This window comes from Oratosquilla oratoria, chromosome 23, assembly GCF_046742065.1.
Source record: "Oratosquilla oratoria isolate Oo_2021 chromosome 23, ASM4674206v1, whole genome shotgun sequence".
NCBI classification, from domain to species: Eukaryota; Metazoa; Arthropoda; class Malacostraca; order Stomatopoda; family Squillidae; genus Oratosquilla; species Oratosquilla oratoria.
The window spans coordinates 21,078,631-21,101,526 of NC_134799.1; the positions used below are offsets into that span (position 1 = coordinate 21,078,631).

At 42.3% G+C, this 22,896-nt stretch overlaps 1 protein-coding gene across 1 annotated transcript in view; it reads left to right on the forward strand.

The window, feature by feature from the left end:
- LOC143038013 (tyrosine aminotransferase-like) overlaps positions 1-22,687 on the forward strand; it is a 32,986-nt gene extending 10,299 nt beyond the window's left edge. Inside the window, exons 2-10 of the mRNA XM_076206845.1 lie at positions 218-322; positions 2,154-2,221; positions 5,892-6,050; positions 6,573-6,764; positions 9,443-9,595; positions 10,602-10,730; positions 20,341-20,424; positions 20,847-20,945; positions 21,746-22,687. Of these exons, the coding sequence (XP_076062960.1) occupies positions 218-322; positions 2,154-2,221; positions 5,892-6,050; positions 6,573-6,764; positions 9,443-9,595; positions 10,602-10,730; positions 20,341-20,424; positions 20,847-20,945; positions 21,746-22,060 (1,304 nt within the window). The 3' untranslated portion in view covers positions 22,061-22,687. The remainder of the gene's footprint in view (positions 1-217; positions 323-2,153; positions 2,222-5,891; positions 6,051-6,572; positions 6,765-9,442; positions 9,596-10,601; positions 10,731-20,340; positions 20,425-20,846; positions 20,946-21,745) is intronic.
- The last annotated feature ends 209 nt before the right edge of the window (positions 22,688-22,896 follow it).

Sequence of the window (22,896 nt, forward strand, 5' to 3'; positions counted from 1 at the left end):
AATCTAGAAACAAGATCAAATTTTGGGTCCAACTTCCATCATCTCCCTCCTCCCATCTCTCTCCTTTCTCCTCGCCCCAACTCCCTTTCGAAGTCCAGATCACCCATATGATACCCCGGATCATTAGTACCTTGTTAGGATGTTGCTATCGTCCTTTGGGTTAATCATGGAATGTGTGTTAATTATTGGTTCCTTCTTCTTCTTGTTCTTCTCTCAGGTGATCCTACCGTCTTTGGGAACTTGGTGCCTGCCGAGGAGATCACAGAGGCGGTCGTTGATTCCATCAGAAGCGGGAAGTACAATGGGTATGCCCCGAGCACAGGTAAGGAAGCGTAGTATACATATACGGGAGTAGGAGACACAAGGGTCAGAGTCTGAGATAGTTCCTGACTTCTTTCGTAGATATGCTTTCCTATTCCAATTCACGTCAACCTGTCAGTATGTCTCAGCATGTGCATACATACATAATATACATGTATATATACAAATGCATTTATATATATGAATATAGATATGTGTATATATATATGTGCATATCTATATGTATATATATATATATATATATATATATATATATATATATATATGTGTGTGTGTGTGCGTGTGTATATATATGTGCATATCTATATGTATATATATATATATATATATATATATATATATATATGTGTGTGTGTGTGTGAATAGAGTAGAAAGTGAAGACACGGGTCTAGTTCCGAGTTTATTTCTGACTAGTGTTGGCCTTGACTTATGGGCAAAACAACGAAATCGGTCAGGAATAAACTCGGAACTAGACCTTTTCTTTTTTTTAAACACCCTATTCAACTTGCCACATTGTCTCAACATATATATGTATGTATGTAATATATATTGTTATGGTCTTTCCTTTTGGGAACATTTCATCTATCATCCCCACAGCCAATGAATTGAGTTAGGAATTGAGGTTCGAACATCACTGACGGTTATATTATGCTGTTTTCGGCACATCATGACTCCCATGGTTACTCTTGAGCACATATAGAAAAATAGTAAAACAAAAGAAAAATAGATAAAACGAATAGAGATGAATATAAACAAAATAAAAATAAATACAAAATTGAAATCTTTGATAGATTGTGGTCACTTTCACTTTTGAGGAGGGATAAACACTGACTGGGGACAATATCGTCGACAATAATCAGCGTTACTCGTTGGGGACAATATTGCACAGACGCGGCAAAGGGGAATATTTAAGGAAGAATTTAAAAGAACGGACAGTGAAAATTCAGAGATCACCCCCTTGTTTATGAAAATGATGTGTTTATTTTATTAATTTATTTTATCTATCTTACTCTATTATTTTCGTAGCATCGGTCATAGAAATTCAGGCTGTCATTCACCTTCAGTCGGTTATTTCAACGCATTTATTTCCTTTGTACCTGATTAAAATGTTTACTGTATTTTATAATTTGTGAAAAGGTCACGTGTCATCTTATACAAGTTCCTTCAATTAACAAATTTAGAACTTTCATCTGAATATAATCGGCGTGGACAAGCAGAAGAAATATTAAGAACGAACCCTGCCGTGTGTACGTACATATGCATGTATGCACGTATGTACATAAGTGTGCATGTGTATATGTATGTATGCATATAATACATGTAAGACCCATTATTCGTAGATGCGTACATGTGTGCATATGTATACATATGAGCACGTGTTCACAAAAGTGACGTCATGTCGTGAACGTAACGGCCGTATCATTGCTGTATGAACGTGACAGTGTAACGTTACAGTGATTGCCACATACGTACGTCACAAGGATGCGACAGAACTCTCTCTCGTTCGAAATCTCATTACATCATAGACTTTTTTTTTTAACATCTCTACGGAGCTGAGTCACGCAGTGTCGTTTTATGGCTGGAGAATCATCTTGACTCCAAGAAGAATACTGGTCAATATTAGCTTATACTCTTCCTCCTTTCTGCTACTTTACCTCAATCTTTCCTTGACCAAGACCTCGATGCCGTCACGTCTTTGGCGCAGTATTGTCCTCCAAGCTTAGAAGAGCTGATTACCGTCGATGAAAGGCCCTTTGAATACAAAGTTAAATCATGCATGGGTACTGACGGAGGACTGATATTTACTGATCTTTTTTGGTTTTGGGTGACAGGTTTCGTGCCGGCGAGGGAAGCTGTGGCCAAGCATTGCTCACTTCCCGCTGCAGAGGTGGAGGCGAAGGTAATATATATATGTGTTATATGTATTTTTCCCAAGTAAATACTTAGAACTGTGATCCTCAAACAGTGATCCTTGGACCTCTCAAGGACCACAGAACCTCATAATTTTGTCCAATTACCAAAAGCTAGTGGGGGTTAGTGGATGCGAAGCGATTTTAATTTAGTGGTGAGTCAGTCTCCAGGAGGCTACGGGAACATGGTATGGTAGAACAAGTTGACGAAGGTGAAGAGGCCGTGCGTGTAGGGCACACGCGCATACAAACGTACTCATGGAATCAACTAGGCAAATGCACACTAATATTTATTTAGTAAACTTGTATGAATATAAAAGTGGTTGCACATGGGAGAATAATGGTATATATCTGTTATCATCATGATTTTTATTATTATCATTGTTATCATTATTATTGTTGTTATTAATATTATCATTGTTAATACTATTATTATTATCGTTGGTATTATCATATTTATATTTATTTATTCTCTTATTTTATCTTGATTGATTTATTGATTTATATATATATAGGTGATGTATTGATTTATATATATAGGTGATTTATTGATTTATATATATAGGTGATATAGGTTCGAATCCTGCATGCGACTGTCATAAGAATTATCAGATTAATGTCTCTGTTACTAGCGAATTTCTCGTGTGCATATATATATATATATATATATATATATATATATATATATATATAATTTTTTTTTTTTTTTTTTTTTTTTTTTTTTTTTTGGCTCCGTCCCAAGTGCATCATACTGCATTTTCTGGCACGACAATCCGTCTGTCACCGGCGACTCAGGCATTCCTGTTATGAACGTCCTATTTTTAGACATAACTACGTCTTGGCAGGAGAATTTTTTAAATACATTATTTCCGCATCGCCCATACGCCAGTTACGTATATCATAAATAGGCCTGGTCCCAACAATGAGACCTGTGTGTGTGTGTGTGTGTGTGTGTGTGTGTGTGTGTGTGTGTGTGTGTGTGTGTGTGTGTGTGTGTGTGTGTATGCATGTGAGAGGTGGAGGGACAGGTAGAGAAGAGAAAGGGAAGAGAAAAATAATGGACAAAAGATGATAGATAACATGAATAATGTAATTGCGCGCGCGCGCGCGCGTGTGTGTGTTCGTATGTGCGTACGTAATTGTGTATGTAAGAGGTAGAGAGGAGTGGAGAAAACAGAGAGGAAAAAGAGAAATAATAGAACAATAGCAAGACATAAATAATGTAATCCATGAAAATACAATCAGAACAAGGTGTAAAGAAAGACCACTCTACACAAAAAGAATTACGCCTAGAATGATAGCGAAACTGAGTGCGACTGAGAGGGAGAGAGTAATAAAGTGTTGGAAGAGAGAGTTGGACACGGCGCATCCGTAGAGTCATGCGCGCAGGCCTCATGGCGGGAGCGAGAGACCGCGGGAGTCCAACTTTGGTGCCTGATCACCTGTCATAAGCTTTGGCATCCAAATCTTGGCACCTCCCAATGCCTTGCCTAAGGGCGTACCTGTCATTGGTCACCAGGCCTCTCTGCCCCTCCTCTCCCTTCCCATCCCTTCACTTCCCTTACATTCCCTTCCTCTCCTCTCTCCCTCCTCTCCTCTCCTCTCCCCTACCTTCCCTTCCCTTCCCATCCTCTCGTCCCCCTTCCCATCTTGATGTTTTCCTTTTTAATCTTTACATTGGATTTTGACTCTTGACTACCCTTTTCCCTCCATTCCCCTCCCCTCTCTCTGCTCCCCTCCCCTCCCCTCCCCTCCCCTCTTCTCCTCCCCAGTTGCCTCCTTTCAGTGCGCGCCGGCTCCTCTGTTCCAATTTCTCTTCCACTTCCATCCACTCGCATCTCCTTTCCTCCATAATGTAAATGTTTCAGCCTACCATCTTTGCTGCCTCAAACATTTTGTACCGGCGCCAAGTGAGATGCTGTTTCGGCGCCAAATGACATTGGTGTTCCGGCGCCAAAGATAACAAATCAAACAATCAATCCCCCTTTCTTCCCCTCTTTTCCCTTCCCCTCCCCTACCCCGGCCCCCTCAACTCCCCTCTCTGCTTTCCTCTCAATAGCTAGAAACGAAGATGGCCATCTGAATGAACAGACGCATACGCAGATGGCAAGTCACCGGACAGCAGCTGGTCACAGCTGTTTCCTTTTCGCTGTAGAAATGGGGAGGGGGTCCGTGGGGGTACCACGGAAATGAATGAAATCGCCTGTCGCCCCGTCCTCCTCTACTTCTTCATCCTCTTTCTCCTCTTTTTCCCCTCCTCCACTGCCTTCTCTTCCTCCTTCTCTTTTCCTCCTCCTCCTCCTCCTCATATTTTCGCTCTGTGGCCCATTCTCACACTTTGGAGTCACGTGGGGACTTTGTGTGTCCCCACCCCTCCCTCCATCTGCCTCTCCTTCTTTCCCTCCCCACCCCCCCACCCCCAGTGCCTACCTCGAGCGCACTGCGTTGCACGTGTCGTTGCCATGCACTCCCCCCCTCACCACCCGCCTCCCCCTCCATATGCCCCTTCCTCCATTTTTTTTTTTTTTTTTTTTTGTATTTTGTCCCTTTATTTGAACCTATTATACTTTAGTTTTGTTTCATTTTATCTATTTATTTTATTCATTTATATTTATTTATTATGTCTTTCCCTCCTTTTATTTGAATCTATCGTATTTCTATTTTATTGTATTTAATTTGATCTTATTTTATTTATTTATCTATTTATTATTTATTTGTTTATTTTATTTATTTTTTTATTTTTTTTCCTTTTCACTTGGTAGCGCTTTTTACTGGTTTTCTCTTAGGCTCGTTTCACACGGATCGACTTTTCGCCGTACGCCCGTCCACGACGCGACCTCATGCTCACAAATAACCAAGGATGTCTATGGACGCTTTCACACGTCACGACCACGTGTGAAAGTGTCCATAGACACCCATGGTTATTCGAGACCACGGCATCGTGTCGAGGACGGCACACGGCGAAAAGTCGATATGATTGTGTGAAACGAGCCATAGATATTCAATTATGAATTTTTCCGTTTTCTATCGGCTCCTCTCCGGAGCGGTGATTTGTGGACCTTTTGTGTATTTTTTTCCGTTGGTTATTAGCTGGTGATTGTTATATAGGTCATTGTTATACAGTGTCAACTGATATGGTAATAACACACACACACACACATATATATATATATATATATATATACTGTATATATATATATATATATATATATGTACATATATATATATAATGTACATATATATGTATGTTTATATATATATATTGTATGTATATATATATATATATATAGAGATATATATATATATATGCCGTCTTTTAAGTTCTAAATTTTGCACGGCCCGCAGATTATGCATATATCCAAACACCCTAGCTATAAAAAAAAATCCCTACCCGTGTACTAGAAGGAGGGGAGTAGATGTTGGGGAGTGGTGGGTGGGGGAGTGAATTCAAAGCTTCGGAGACCAAGTCCCAGCCTCTCAGGGCTGCACCTCCAAAAAGAGGTGAGGGTGTTGATGGGTTTTGTTGTAGATAGATGGAGGGGTAGATGATTTGATCTCCGCCATTAACGCCAAACGAATCGTCACCTAAAAAAAAAAAAAAAAAAAAAAAAAAAGTATGCATATATGTAATCATGTTCTTTTCTGACGGCGGCGCTGCAGGATGTGATCCTCTGCTCTGGGTGCAGTTCTGCCCTCGACCTTAGCATCACGGCCCTCAGCTCGCCAGGGAGCAACATCCTGATCCCCCGCCCCGGCTTCCCGCTCTACAAGACTCTGGCGGAGGGCCTGGGCATTCACACCAAGTACTACAACCTTCTGGTGAGTTCCTCCGGGTGCCCTCTCTGACCTGTCATGTACAAGGCCACAGGACAACTCCCCAAACACTCATACCCTTCCTGAATTCAGAGTTCTAACGGTGTCTTTTACTCTCTCTTTCTTTCGCTCTCTGCCGATCTCCTTCTGTACCTTCTACTCCTTCTCCTCCTTCTCTTCTTTCTACTTTTCCTCCTTCTCCTCCACTCTATCGATAACCATCTGTACTGTTTCCTTGTCCTCCTCCTCCTTCTTTTCCTCCTCCTCCTTCTCCTCCTTCTCCTTCTTCTCCTCCTGCTCCTCCTTTTTCTCCTCCTTCTCCCTGTCGAATTTCTTCTGTACCTCCTCCTTCTCCTACATTCTGTCGATCTTCCTCTGTATCTTCTCCTCCTCTCTGTCGATCTTTTTCTCTGCATTATCCTCCTCCTCCTCTCTGTCGATCTTCTCCTATACCTCACCCTCCTCTCTGTCAATTTTCTTCTGTACCCTCTCTTCCTTCCCCTTCACCTCCTCCTCCATCTCCTTTAGCCGGAACGCAACTGGGAGGTCGACCTCGACATGCTGAACGACCAGATCGACGAGGACACGGCCGCCATCGTGATCAACAATCCGTCGAATCCGTGTGGCTCCGTCTTCTCCCGCGACCACATCAAGGCCATTCTCGACGTCGCCGCCAAGAACAAGGTGCCCATCATTGCCGACGAGATCTACGATCACTTCGTAAGTATCACCGTCAGTAGGTTTCTGTGTGTGCGTGTGTGTGTGTGTGTGTGTCCCGAGATCCTATGCCCTGTGTGAATTTAGCATTTAGGAGGGTGTTTACCAAGATTACCCAGATGAGTCTGGATACATAAAAACAAAGATCGTAATCTGCCATATCATTTCATATATATGTATATATATATGCAGGGTTTTCATATCTCCGTGAAACAAAATATACAACATTACTGCCCAAGAAAGGAAACTTGAATACAGTGATTGCTTTCATGTATTACATCCTCAGACGAATGTAACACACGTAAGTAGCTACTGACTTCAAGTTTACTTTCTCCTGTAGTAACTGCATATATATATATATATATATATATATATATATATATGTATATATATATATATATATACATATATATATATGCAAAAAGATCACAAAACCACGTGATCCAATAAAATGCTGAATAACCACAAAGGAAACCGGAAAAGAAACTAAAGTTCCCAAGCGCTTTCGTGACATTTCACATCTTCAGGGGAATACAAAGGAAAAAAAGTTACACATGGTATATAAAGGGTTCGAAAATAAACTTGGAAAAGTTTAATACACACAGAGAAAACGTAACAAATAAATACAAAAAATAGTAATAATTTTGAAAAAAAATTAATGTGATTACAAATTTTATCAATGATAAAGTGATCTTATTTAAAAATCTCATGGCTAATATTAAAGTACGAACCTTCAGATTTTTTTATCAAACAACTTTCAATGATGTTCCTTTTGGCAAATGAATTACATGACATGATGGATGAAGAATTAGACCAGTCAATACAATGATCAAAATCTCGCATATGGACAAGCAGCGCATTAGAATCTTGTGCTGTTTTTACACTGTATTTGTGCTGTTTAATCGTTGTTGAGAGTTCATTGCCCGTTTACCCAAGTTAATACTTCTTACAATCTCTACAAGGGATCTTATAATATGCAGCCATTTGAAACACTAGGTGCTTGATAAAAAAAATCTGAAGTTTCTAAGTATAATATTAGCCATGGAATTTTTAAATTAGATCACTTTATCATTGATAACATTTGTAATCAAAACACATTTTTTCAAAATTATAATTTTTTTTTATTTGTTATGTTTTCTCTGTGTGTATTGTATCTTTCCCAGTTTATTTTCAAACCCGTTATATACCATGTGTAACTTTTTTCCTTGGTAGTCCCCTGAAGATGTGAAATATCACGAAAGCGCTTGGGAACTTAACTTCTTTTCCGGTTTCCTTTGTGGTTATTCAGCAATATATATATATATATATATATATATATATATATATATATATATATATATATATATATGTGTGTGTGTGTGTGTGTGTGTGTGTGTGTGTATGCAGTGACAAAGATTTCTGCACGTTACGCCTAAACACTGAATAAGAGTGTGGGGAGACAGCTCGCGTGGGTGGGGCAAGTAGGATGCTTGATTTCAGGTGAGGTTAGTAGGAAGAAGTGGAGGGAGAGGTGGAAGCACGTTCCAAACACGTGATGGCGACGGAGATGTTGTCAGGGGTACAGCTAAGGTTGACTGGTTTGTTGGTACCCCCAAACCCCCCTCCTGTCGTGGGGTCGGGAAGGGGGGGGGGGCAGCTTCTGACTGGGTTGGGTGTGGAAAGTATTGGAATCGGCTCATTGCCTCTTGGTTTCCAGGTAGAAGTCAGGAGTGTTTACATGTGGAAATGTGTCAACCGTGTTCAGTCACATGCGCAGTACACATGCGCGATGTTGCAAGTCATTGGCGCTACATGACGTCACTAAGGTGTTTTTTTTTTTCTGGATAAGTGAGAGTTTGGTGAATTGATACCAGAATATCGCGGCTTAAGACGCTGATATACTTTGTCAATAATACACCATCTTTGATCAATACCGCCCTGGGAATGGAGGGATTATGTAAATCCTCAGCCAATATTTGGTGATACGTAACCTAACCCAGCCCATCTTAACCCAGCCTAGCCTAACCTAGTCTAATCAAACCAAGCCTAACCTAACCCAGCCCATCTTAACCCAGCCTAAACTGACCCGGCCTAACCTAACCCAGCCTAAACTAACTCGACCTAACCTAACCCAGCCTAAACTAACCCGGCATAACCCAACCCAGCCTAAACTAACCCGGCCTAACCTAACCCAGCCTAAACTAACCCGGCCTAACCTAACCCAGCATAAACTAACTCAGCTAAATCTAACCCAGCCTAACCCAACTCAGCCTAACCTAACCTAACCCGGCCTAACTTAACCCAGCATAAACTAACTCAGCTAAACCTAACCCAACCTATCTTAACTCAGCTTAACCTAACCCGACCTAACCTAACCCAGCCTAACCCAACTCAGTCTAACCTAACCCGGCCTAACCTAACCCAGCCTAAAATAACTAAGCTAAACTTAACCCAACCTAAGCTAACCCAGCCTAACCTAACCCAACCTAACCTAACCCAGCCTAACTTAAACCACCCTAACCTAACCAAAGACCTTGGGAACCAGGAAAAAATGACTGGATTTTCGACTTTGGGAACCTGGAAGCGTTACTAGAATCTTGACTTCGGGAGCCTGGAAAACTCGACTGGGATCTCGGCGACAGCATCGTCGTATCTCGACCGAGTTTCTGCCTTCTCTGATCAAGGCTTTGCTCTTTCTTCAGGTCTTCGAGGGAAACGAGTACTACCCGCTGGCGTCACTAACGGAGGAAGTTCCAGTTCTGTCCTGCGGTGGTCTGACCAAAAGGTTCTTGGTCCCTGGCTGGCGGATGGGCTGGATCGTCGTCTACGACCGAAACGACATCTTCGCGTCCGAGGTTCGTGTTGGACGCATCTGTGGTCTTGTATCACGTGCTGGGCTCGTGGTCGACAGCTATTACCCTCCCGGATGAGACCTCAGAGCTCATATGTTATCCTATCTAATGGGTAGTGCTGTGACTACACACACACATACACGCACACACTCACAAACACACACACACACACACACACAAACACACACACACACACACAAACACACACACACACGTGTTTCAGGGATTCACCCGTGGTCTTAGATCACGTGCTGGACTCGTGATCGAGAGCTATCACCCTTCCGGATGAGAGCTCAGAGTTCATATGTTGTCCGAACTATGGGTAGTACTGTGGTTTTACACACACACACACACACACACACACACACACACACACACACACACACACACACACACACACTCACACACACACACACACCATTCCCTTGCTCAACGGGAACACCGACTTCCTGTAGTATTAGTGAAAGAACATGTGTATGCGTTTTGAAATATTTCCCACATCTCTTCCATTGGTCTTTCACCAAAATTTAACTCCAACTCTATGAGCTGGAACTTGACGTAGACCAGCGAATTTATTTTTTCTGGAATCGGGTATTACAAAGTAGCCACTGCATGTTGCAAACATATATTGCATCTTGCTTTATCACCACAAGAGAAGAGAAACTTGTATATTACATCTTCAGACAAAGTAAGACAAATACAAGGGTGTTTAAATACAAAAGTAAGGAAGGAACATGGGCATGGGGGAATAGCAAGGGGGGAAGGGGGAGACTGCACAGAAGATGGGGGAGGTGGGGGGGCATGACCTTACCTCCCTCGCTTTGACCTGACTAAATATGGCTTAATCTGGCGGAAACATTTCTATCACCAGTTCGGTAAACAATTGATCACATTTGAAATGTCCCTGGCGCAAGCTTACATTTCTATCAAAAGAGATTAAACCTAGTTAGACTGTGGTCACGGGATCCAGTGATTTCATTCATTTCTTCTCTTCCACTTCGAATCTCAGGTTCGAAAAGGTCTCACCTCTCTAAGCCAGAGGGTAATCGGAAGCAACACCATCGTCCAAGGAGCTCTTTCGGCCATTCTGGAGGGAACGCCACAATCCTTCTTCACAAACACTCTCACACAGATACAGGTAAGTGAGAGCTGTGCCCATTTTGCGGACAAATCTCCCCCCCCCCTTCTCTCTCTTTCTCTCTCTCATTATCTCTTTCTGTGTGTGTGTTTAGTGGTATATTATCTCTGGTTTAACAGTGCTGACTTGCAACGCAGGGAAGCATGTACATAACTGTATGCTTAGAAAAAAATGCAAGTGAAGAAGTAAACAAAGTGAGTTGCCACTTAAATTATTACTGAGTACCGACCCAAGTAGACCCCTGTTGGCAGACTCTAAAACGGGCGTGGTTGTGCATAAAGAGTCCGTCTATAAGGTATCAGGACATTTAGAATAAGTAGAGTTGTTATCACACTGGGCTTCCACGGCCTTCACCAGCGCCGACCGTTCGTTTGAGTAAAAAGGATTTTAGTTACAATATTTTATTCTTTAAATCTACAAATATCAAATTACCTCTCCGTGATATACAGCTAAGCTGAATGGTGAACTAAGATATTGTAAACTTATACGAATGTTAGACATACTGTTGAAATGTTCTTGGGAAGTCTAAATTTCTGCAAGCGAAGTCATATTCTAGTTATTGAAATGGAGGTTGGATGTGGAAGGAAAAATAGCCCAGTTTGATAATCATAGAACTTTTCCCGCCGTAAATAACAGTGGCAAACTATCGTTATATTAACAATTTAAATAGAATATAATTTGATATACTGAGGAAAAATTATTTTCCTCCAGCATATCAGATTTCATTCCGAAAGCTGCGGGCTGCAAATCTGCTCCAACAGTCGGAGGGAAAAATAGCCCAGTGTGATCACGCCTTTACGTTTACACTGATGTTGCGCGCACCAATTGTGTTGACTCCAAGAGTCCGGTTGACCTTTAGGGCGGAGGCTCACCAGCTTCCTTGGCCCAAGCCGGCCCATAAACACACGGCAGGAGGCCCTCGAGGGACATCGGCCCGTCGACTACTCCCAGCCGGAGACCTTTCTTTCCTCGCGGCAAGAATCGAGCCAAACTTGGGCGATTACGGGGCTAGATAGGGCGCGACGCTGCGGCGCCCCGGCCTTGCTTGGGGCGCTCGCTGCCCTAGATGGGCGTAGAGGGCCGAGGACAGGCGCTCTTCCGTCCTTGCTCGGTTCCTCTTCGACCTCGCCGTTCACAGTTTCGTCTTGACTTCGACAGTTTGTCTTCTCTGTGTCTTGTTGTCGTTTTTCGGCTTCTCCTCTTCTTTCTCCGCTTTCTCCTCATCCTCTTTCTCTTACTCCTCTCTCCCCTCCTCTTTCTCCTACTCCTTATGCTTCTTCCCCTCTTTCTCTTTCTCCTCATCTTTCTCCTGTTGTTTCTCCTCTTTCTCCTCCTTTTCCTCCTCCTCTCTCTTCTCCTCCTCCTCCTCCACCTCTTTCTACTTCTCTTTCTTCTCTTCTTTCTCCTCCTCTTTCTCTTCCTATTTGTCGTCCTCTATCTCTTCCTCCTTATCCTCTTTTTCCGGAGCTTTCTCCTCATTATCCACCTCCTCTTTCTCCTTATCCTTCTTCCGCTCTTCCTCCTCCTTTTCATCCTCTTTCTCCTCTTCCTCTTTCTTCTATCCTCTTTCTCTTCCTTTTCCTACTTATCCTCCTTCCCCTTCTCCTCCTCCTCCTCTTCCTTTTCTTCCTCCTCCTCTTTCTTCTCCTGCACTTTATCTTCCGTCTCCTCTGCATCCTGCTTTCCGTTCTTCTATCCTCCTCTTTCACCCCTCCTCCGTATAAGATATCGACAACATAAATCTTATACTGTTACTGTCCTGAGGACTTAAATGACCCTCTCTTTTCGTATTCCTATCCCACGAAGAGTCAAAGTAATATGCTTTGATTCAGCTACCCACCTTTAAGGGGGATTGAATCCGAGAATTGACACCTTGACGTGGTGGATAGGCTTGAGAATCTTAATGATTACAAAAGCTATGTCAATAGAGACGAAATCTCTGCAGTGTCACCCATATCGAACAGGTTTTGTAAGGAAGATCAAAGAGCAGCTCACACACACAGTCGCAGGACCCACTGCTAACTGCCACGTCCCTGATGGCGAACAGGGATATTCCCCATAGATATTAGTGTATGTACGAATGATAAATTCCATTCGCTCCTTAAGTATTCAGTAACTAAAACTACTCGGAGAGCGCAAACCTCTACCCAGTCAATCTTGTGATTGTAATTTGCCAATATTGTCGAAGTATTTCAACTTTAATATAGAAAGGTCCCATGCCAGGATGACCACCGAAATATATGGATTGTTTGCATGGGCCATACTCCACCTTTCCTCAAAATTTCACTCAAATCCGCCCATAAGATTTCACGCAAAGTTGCTAACATCAGACGAACAAACACGACCGAAAACGTGACCTTCTTGACTGTGGTAACGAGGACAAGGACGTGTGGTTGGGCGCGCGTAAGCCCGAGGCCGACAAACATCCGCACAACAATATAATTATGTCGGCGCGATCGCACATTAGAACATAAGAATGGGAGACTACAAGAGGCCCTAAGGCCCACACTAGGCATTTCCATGTGCCTTACCACCTACCATCCCTATCCATCAAGTTTTCTTCTCTGCAACCGAATATTTCAGCGCTCACTACATGATGACTGAGTCTATTCCACTCGTTAACCACTCTGTTGGTAAACCAGTTCTTGCCTATTTCCTTCTTAAACTTAAATTTGTCCAACTTAAATCCACTACTACAAGTCCTGCCCTACCGTCTTAATAGGATGACCTTGTCTGCATTAGCCTTGTTAAAGCCCTTGGCCCATTTGAATACCTCTATTAGATCGCCTTGCATTCTTCATCTATCCAATGAGTATGAATTAAGCCTGTCTTCGTATGGTAAACATAAACAGTGATTATGCTGTTTTATCAATAATATTATTATTATAAATAATATTATTTCTGTTATTATTATTACTATCATTATCATTATTATTGTTATTATCATTATCATTATTATTGTTATTACTATTATCATTATTTTTATTATTATTATTATTGTTAATGTTATCATTATTATTATCATTATTAATTTCATTATAATTTTTCACTTAAATGTCGTAGGAACAGCACCGATACCGTTTGGTACCGTAAAGAAAACGGGGAGACGGTGGTACTGAAAACCTGTAGCGACCTATAGAAACCGGATATACTAGTTTGTGTTTGTGTACGTGCCCCGTATAAGGCACTGGCTGCATCTTTTATGCAGTCAGTATTTAGGGGACTTGGATGACATCCAAAAGCACGCACCAGTCACTCGCTAATCTTTTATGATTGGAGGCTATTCTAAAAAAAAAAAAAAAAAAAAAAAAAAAAAAAAAAAAAAAAAAAAAAAAAAAAAAAAAAAAAAAAAAAAAAAAAAAAAAAAAAAAAAAAAAAAAAAAAAAAAAAAAAAAAAAAAAAAAAGTATATATATATATATATATTTATATATATACATATATATATATACATATACATATATATATATACATATATATATACATATACATATATATATACATATACATATATATATATATATATATATATATATATAACATAAAAAGATGACATTTTTCATCTACTAATCCTCCGCTCTGCTGATACCCTTCTCAAATCTCTCCTCCATCTCTCCGCCTCTTGTATGTTATAATGCCTCCAAGGATAGAAGCGCTGGCTATTGGGGACAAAATTGTATTTCAAGGGAAAATCAGGCCCTGTTACCCTAAGCTCATCATGTGTCCTAAATACATACATGTACAAAGATCTTATTCCCTCATATACGAGGGATAGCCGGTTCAAAGTGAAGAATCCCTAGTCCCCTCGCTCTTTGCGACACGCAGGGAACACAGCGGCGGTATTCTTGACCCCCACCATAGAATATTTGGAGGGGGGGGAAGCTGAATCATGGGGTGGTAAAGGAGATATATGGGAAATGGATCAGAAAGTAGAGATAATGGAAGTTATGCGATCAGTTGGCGTTAGTCACCAACCACAAAGGTGCTGCGTGACTGGTCTGTAGGGGTGTCAGTAAAAGGTACTGCGTGAATCTGGTCCGTAGGGGTGTCACTAAAGTGTTTGGAATATTAGTATCCAACCTGAAGCTTCCTATGATGATTGTGAGTGAGTGAGAGTATGACTGACATAAAAATATAAGAATGGAGAAGGCTGCAAAAGACCATAGGGCCTACACTAGGCAGTTCTATGTTCCTTACCACCTATCATCCCCATCCATAAGATTATCTCATCTCTTAAAACGACTAGTAGTTTCAGCGCTCACTACATGGTTAGCAAGTCTATTCCATTCGTTAACCACTCTGTTGGTGAACTGACTTATCGCACGCGAAGCGGTGAATATACGTAGTCTTTGATATTGTAAAATAAAAAAGTGGGAATATGTTAATTCTCGCTGAACACTTCGGGTGAAGGCTACCCATCTGGTTATGCAATTTGTTTGGAGAGGAGGAAACTCCATTTGTGTCGCAATCCAACGGTTTTGTGCTAAGAAAAATTGACAGGTTCTGGTTTAATAAGGAAATAGGCAAGAACTGGTTTACCAACAGATTGGTTAACGAATGGAATAGACTTAGTAACCATGTAGTGAGCGCTGAAAATATCGGTTGTTTGGAGATGAAATGAGATAACTTTATGGATGGGAATTGCAGGTGGTAACGGGCATGGAACGGCCTAGTGTAGGCCTTATGGTCTCTTACAGTCTCCTTCATTCTTATGTTTTTTTTTTATGTAAACAGGACGGCAAGGCTCACCTTTGCACCAAGTCTTCAAGGCGATTTCTTTCTTCACACAATTCAGCCTTGACGAGCTCCTTTTGCCAATAAAGCAATGAAATCTTACCTGATTTTATCTGGTGTACTGGTTTATATATCTACCGTTAATTTTCATGAGTATAGCCGATGAGGTTAATAAAATTCTACCTTCTAGTGATACAAAGTGGAAACTAGTTTTGGCAAGGCTAACAGTTCTTTGTCTGTAACCTCAGAGGATAAGAAGCCCTAGGCCAGGGTGGGCAACCCTTGGCACGCGTGCCAAATCATGGCACACTACTTTTTTTTCCGGCACGCGAAATCCAGAACTCACCTTGAAACAAAAACTAATAAATCCTTCAACTTATTCTGTATGACCATTGGTGACCGCACGCTGTGTTGGGCGATGGATTGGGGCTCCGTGAGTTCAAGGGAGGGAGGGGGCCCACACTCGTGTGTAGGCCTCTAATAATTTGGCAAGAGCGAAAATTTTGAATCAAAGATTTGACTGATTTTGGCACCCACACTTAGAAAGGTTGCCCACCCCTGGCTTAGACCTTAATGAAGTACGAGATATGCTGGCCAAGTTAATGTTGTATTTGCAAAGGGACTTACTGATATATATTATCCATATTTTATTTCTAAACATTCTATTTTGCTTCAGTAATTGAATTCATCTAGATTTGCAGCTAGATTTGTGTCACTGATCCATGTAACGGTCTTATAAGAGTATCATGTTTAGGCAGAGCTCCTTGAGACAGAGCATTAAGTGGGCGTAGTGTTGAGTTGTACACCAGTGACTTCAAAATTTCTTTTTTATTATATACAGCGTTAAGTAACCAGCTACTCCTACTTCAACGTCGAGACTGCACAAATTCAAACCAGGCTTAATGACCACCTTATGAGTCGATAGCCTTAAAAAAAAACAAAAAAAAAACTACTCCACCTATCTGAATAGAATTGTATGGTAAGGTGGCAGAGGCTCCATTAAAGCGTTATCACACTGGACTATTTTTCCTCCGACTGTTGGAGCAGATTTGCAGCCCGCAGCTTCCGGGGAGGAATTGGACATACTGGATGGAAATAGTTTCCTCCAGCATAACAAATGACGTTCTACAGTATATATTTTTGTTAGGAAAACAAAATAATTTGCTGTAATTTATCATTTCAAGGCGGAAAAAAATCTGGAGGTGGACGGTACCGCTGATTAATTGGAGGTTGGAGGAAAAATAGCCCAGTGTGATAAACCTTTAGTGGTGCAACGTTCTGGTTGTTAGAACTTTCTAAGGTTCCCATTTTCTGCCGGATAACATCCAGAAAAATAAAGTTTAAATTATAATCGTCGAGAAAACTTTACCGATTTTATTACCAGTGAGAAAGTAGTAATGATAATAACAATAATAATGACAATGGTGGTAATAATGATGATAATTATAATAATAATAATAATGGGTGAATTCATGAGTTCCTCATTCCATCAGAAGGTCAAGGGAGAAGTGAAGGAGAACGAGAGAGGGAGAGAGGAGAGGGAGTGGGAAGAAAAAGAGAGGATAAGAGAAGGAGGAGAGCGTGGAGGGGAAGGGGAAGGAAGGCAGACTAGGGGAGAGATGTGGATTCATGATTAGGACGGTAAAGAGGAGAGGAAGAGGGAGAAGGAATAGGAGAACGTAGAGGAAGAAAGGAAGGAAGGGCAGAAGTAAGAAAGAGGATAGAGTGAGGAAGGGGGAGAAGGAAGAGGAGAACGCAGAGCGAGGAAGGAAGGAAGGGGTAGGAGTAGGAAAATGGAGAGACTGAGGGAGGAAGAAAAGTTGATTGCCTGGCGCCGGTCAAGGCGAAAGTCAAGCTACTGCGCACCTTCTTTGCGCAGTTTTGGCCGTAAACAAAAGAATCAGCTGGGTGCAGATGGTTCCCCTGTCATCTTGGCATGCTGGGCGACAGGTGGTTTGTGGCACAGGAACGCACCTGGACAAGTTAACACTGCGGTCATACCTATAGGAACATAAGAATGGAGGACACTGCAAGCGACCATAAGGCACTCTGAGCAAGTTCTAGAGGCCTAGAGGCGAACTGTAGTGGACTTCATCGCAAGTCCAAAATTCAGACCTTGTGGACCATTTTGAGACAAGGCTCGGAATAACAGTTAAGTAGATATGCAAACAAACGAGTGAATAGATTACCAGACGAATATGATACAAATAGATAAAGGAACAGATGAACGAATTGTGGTAAAACTATCAACAAAAAGGAGATACCATGACTGAAACTTGGTACTGGAGGTATTGAGGTCAGTCGCTGGGCATACCGAGGACATACCGGCTATTACCGGTTATCACCAGTGACTACCGCCTATGCGCGGTATGTGCCCACCAGTATATATATATATATATATATATATATATATATATATATATATATATATATATATGTATATATTTTCCACCATTTGTCTTGATATCATTGGGTTGGTTCTTACGTGTGTCGTTCACCATCCCCTTGGTCCATGCGCTGGGCCCGTGATCGACTGCGAACACCCATCCGAAAGAGAGTTCATAGTTCGCATAATGCTGTGACCATGTACACACACTACCCACCCATCCCCTTGCTCAAGGTGGGGGGGGGGTAGTAACGGGTTTCAGTTTTGTGAAGCTTTTTATCGTCTTGGGTCTGAAGTGTGGCATCCTAGGACACTACTACACCAGCAAGCCACGCACGCGCGCGCGCGTGTGTGTGTGTGTGAAGGGCGAGGAAGTGGAAGAAACACAAAAGGAGAGAGAAGAATATGGAGAAGTGGAAGGGTGAGAGAGGGTGAGAGCGAGATAGAGAGAGAAGGAGGGTGAGAATATCGAGAGGGAATAAAGAGAGAGGGAAGGAGGGGGGAGTATGGAGGTGGAAGGAAGTGAAAGGGAGGGAAACGCAGAAGGAGGGGGAGAAAAAGAGACAAGGAGGGAGAGAGAGAGAGAGGTGGGGAAGGAAGATAAACAGAGAAGGTGGAGAGGGAGAGAGTTGAAGAAGGAGGAGGAAAGGGAGAGCGGATGAGATAGTGATGGAGGACGGAGAGTGACGGGGGAGGAAGTGGAAGGGAGGGAAGTAGATGCACAGGGATTGGTCTGGAAGGGTGAGAGGGAGAGGAGAGGAGGAGGAGGAGGAGGTTGGCCAGCCAACACCTCCAACCAACTCTTCCAGCCTGGCAACAGCACCACCGCGCGTGCTCGCAGCCTTCATGATCCAGTGCAGGACCACCGGCCTATCCCCACGGGGACAAAGCGGCCTGTGTACCTCACCACGGCGGCTTCATCCTGCTTGGTGAGGTTGTTTGGGTGGAGCCTGAAACCAGTGCTCCAGTTTCTCCATCATACCGACCAGGTGCCAACACTGTAGAGAGACACTGGTGTTGCATCGTCCGCCGTTGTACAAGAGGGGCTGGAGAGCCTTGAAAGTGCGATTTGGGCAATTATTGATCATTTCCAGGGGATCAAACCCGGGCTTCCAGTGGTCGAAGCAAGAAGGCGACCCACCTCTCCACGAGGGTTTCTGCAAGGTCCTTAAGTCTTGGGGCCCTCAGGAGGTTCTTCCCCAGATGACCTCGTCGGCTTCGATGTGCGACCTGGTCCAGATGACTTCGGGGTGGAGGTGGGAGTGGGGATGGGGGGGGTTGCCATGCGAGGATGGAGTCCTCATCATCCTCTCTCTCTCTCTCTCTCTCTCTCTCTCTCTCTCTCTCTCTCTCTCTCACTCTATCTCTATCGTGCGAGGTCAGGGGGTCGTGACTTTTTTTTTTTTTTTTTTTTTTTTTTTAAGTCGGGGAGTTGTGACGTCACGGCTAACATTGATGGCACTGATCGACCGTAGGACACCCGTCGATATGGAGTGTCGAACAAATTTCAAAACGTCCTGCGACAAGAACACGTGACCCGATAATTAGCGCTTCTATTTATGGGGAGAATGTCGCGCGACGAAGAGTCGTAGAGATCGTCAAGGAGGGCAGGACTGAAGATGACCAGCATTCTATTTTGAGTTGTGATTTGTCTCCAATAATAAATTGATAATACGTGACTCTGATCCGTGGGGGCGTTAATGAAGTCCTTTGAGTATCAACTCCATAAAAATTTGGTTATTAATCCACACACACACACACACACACACACACACACACACACACACACACACACACACACACACACACACACACATAAAAAATAAGGTTACTTTTTTTTACTCATATTAATTGTATGATTATTACTTTCCCCACCAATTTTACAAAATAGGTACGCCATCTCAGTAACCAACTTTAGCGGCACCCATGCGGGTCAGAGTGACGTAGCATTTTATAATTGGAGATTACTCTCTGCTAAATTCCATAGATCTCTCCTTTACCACTAAGCGGGTCCTAGAGGATCTTCAGTTGTTCCGCAAAGGGATAGAAGCGCCGGTTATGGGCGGTGAAATGCAATGCAGTATGCCTCCGTCTCTGTATCGTTTTCGAATACGTTTATGTGTTACCGTGATTGTATGTTACTTAGTCCACCTAACCCTTTCCGACATAGTTTATTTATCTATTTACCGTATTTTCAAATGTATAAAAAAGGCTGCATACAGTGACAATATTGTATTTTATGTACAAAATCGTAATGTATTTTCCCGACAAAACCACCTTGAAATATCTTTCAATAAATGTATAATGAAACTATTTTTCCGCCAAATATCCTTATAAAACAGAGGTGCGTCTTATACGTCTCTCATGTGGCGGTTGATTTATTTTTCCATTTAATCATTTATCCATCTATGTATTTAGCTATTCATTATCTATTTAATTAGTTATTGATTAATAGATTTATCTATTTATCTATTTATTCTCTCGTGTGCAGAAGAATGCTGACCTCTCTTACGGGCTGTTGAGTGTGACACCCGGCCTACGCCCCGTTCTACCTCAGGGCGCCATGTACATGATGGTAAGTTGTGCATGACGGTTAAGTTGTACATGATGGTTAAGTTGTACATATTGGTTAAGTTGTTGTACTTTGACGAAGCTTCGCCAGTGGAGTTGCTTTGTAGAATCGCATAGTCACCTCAATACTCCAATGGGAAAATAGATGTTGATTTTCTGGTGTTGTGGACAGAAACTAACAGTTCATTAACCCTAGTATAGTCTCCTTAATTCTAGAAATGTTGAATGCAGGGAATCTGGAGGCATGCTAGATTGTGACATGGCCTCTAGATTCACGAAGACAGTAGATTTTTGTCCACTAACAAGTCATCTAATCTACTCGATGGATATGCATAGACTGCTCTCTCTCAGCATTGATATTTTTTCAAAATTTCATTATTCTTGTACCGCTGTATTTTTTTTTAACTAATATAACGTGATCCTCAGGTTGGAATCGATATGGCCCGCTTCCCAGAGTTCCAGAACGACTTGGAATTCGTGGAGAAGATGATCTGCGAGGAGTCTGTCTTTTGTCTGCCAGGACAGGTGAGACTGTTGAGTGGTTCGATGCTGTATCATGCGTGCGTGCACGGTGAAGGTGAGACTGTTGACAGGGTCTGAAGACGGGCTGTAGGGGGATGGTCCTCTCTGATGTCCATCTCGAAGGAAACCTTCGCATTCTTGATCTCTGTCTCGCTCTCGCTTTACCTCACACTGTAATTCTTTAGAAGTCTATGAACAGTATTATGTATCTTGTTACATACAATAATGTCATGGTGAAGGGCTTTAATGATATAAACCACTATTTCAGATTATGTTTAGAGAAGTTGATTTCTAATAATGTCTGTAGAACTACTTTGTAAAAAAAATATTAAAGCATCAGAATTAGTTGTTAGCAAAATTAGATGTTCATTTATTTAAAATGTAATATACAAGAAAAGAGACACACTTATGAGGTCCCGACTTTTGTGTCATTCACCATAGCCTTGGATCACGTGGTGGACTTGTGATCAACAGCCATTATCTTACTCAATGAGAGCTCATAGTTCGTATAGTCCGGTCTATGGGTAATGTTATGACCTTACACACGCCCCATACAACCATCTCTATACTCAAGTGGGATAGTAACGGCTAGCAGAATAGTGAAGCTTTTAAAATCTGAGTAGCGATTTCGATACTTCAGAATGAAGGGATGCGACGCTAACCATGAGGCCGTGTGTGTGTGTGTATGTGAATTGACAGACCTCATGTCTGCTGGGGTTATTTGGAACATAGGCATTAAAGTAAGAGTAGTTAATCATTCTCTCTCCAAACGATGACGCTTTTACTCGTACCTTCGTTCACAGTGTTTCAACTTCCCCAACTACGTCCGGATCGTCCTGACAGTTCCTGAGGCTCAGATGCGGGAGGCTTGCCAGCGTATAACAAACTTCTGCGCAAACCATATCGCCTCCGAAGAGCAGGACAGGAACCAGCACGTCAACGCCGTCGAAACGGGCGCCACTTCGAACGGCGTCTCCAACGGACACAGTAACGGTGTTTCTAACGGTCACAGCAACGGCGTCGCCAACAACCAGTTAGCTCCTGAAACTCTGGCCAAGTCCGCGGCTCTGAAACGCGACGCCATGATGGCTGAAGCCGACGGAGAGTCTGTATCTTAGCATCTTCGGCGACCCAGGACCCATTCTGTCTTCTTAGTCCTTCGAAGTCGCAGGAGATTCTTCGAAGTCGTCCGAGACGACGCTCATGTGTTGCATCGCCCGGGAGTCCCCCCCCTCTCTCTTTCTCTCTCCCTCTCTCTCTCTCTCTCTCTCTCTCTCTCTCTCTCTCTCTCTCTCTCTCTCTCTCTCTCTCTCTCTCTCTCTCTCTCTCTCTTCTTAGCCAGCGACACTTAACTCTGTCCTCTCTTCGTTCATCACTTTTGCATTTCCATAATCACTTTTTTTAGGAAGAGTTCCTCAAAACTAGATAAGTTCTCTCCTCTGCAACCTTGGCAGGGTCTTTGGATTCGATGTCATGCTCACTCGAATTCAGTGTCAATGGTGCTCTTTGTCCATATGAGGAACAGCAAAACATAACGTCAAACATTGCTGTCATGAAGTCTCCGATTATAGAACGATATAGGGAGAAGCTGGAATTAACATAGACCTTTGAAAGTGTTCTATTTTTTGTGTGGAGTTATTTGTAGAACATAACTATGTGTAACACATCTCTATTTTTCTATAATTGGTAGTATTTCATTAATGTAAATAAAAGTAATACCCTTGATGGGCAGAGTGTAAATAGAAGTCCATAGTGTTTTATTACTTTCCTGTTGCACTCTTCTAGTGTGGCTTTCATTCTCTGATACCCAGTGTGCCCAAAGATGAATATCCCCAATTTACTATTTCATTGGTATATTGGTATAACTCCCTCCTCACCCTCTGTGTGTATGTTTGTGTGATTCATCATGGTCTTAGACCACTTGTCGGACTTGTGATCAACAGCTATGACCCTC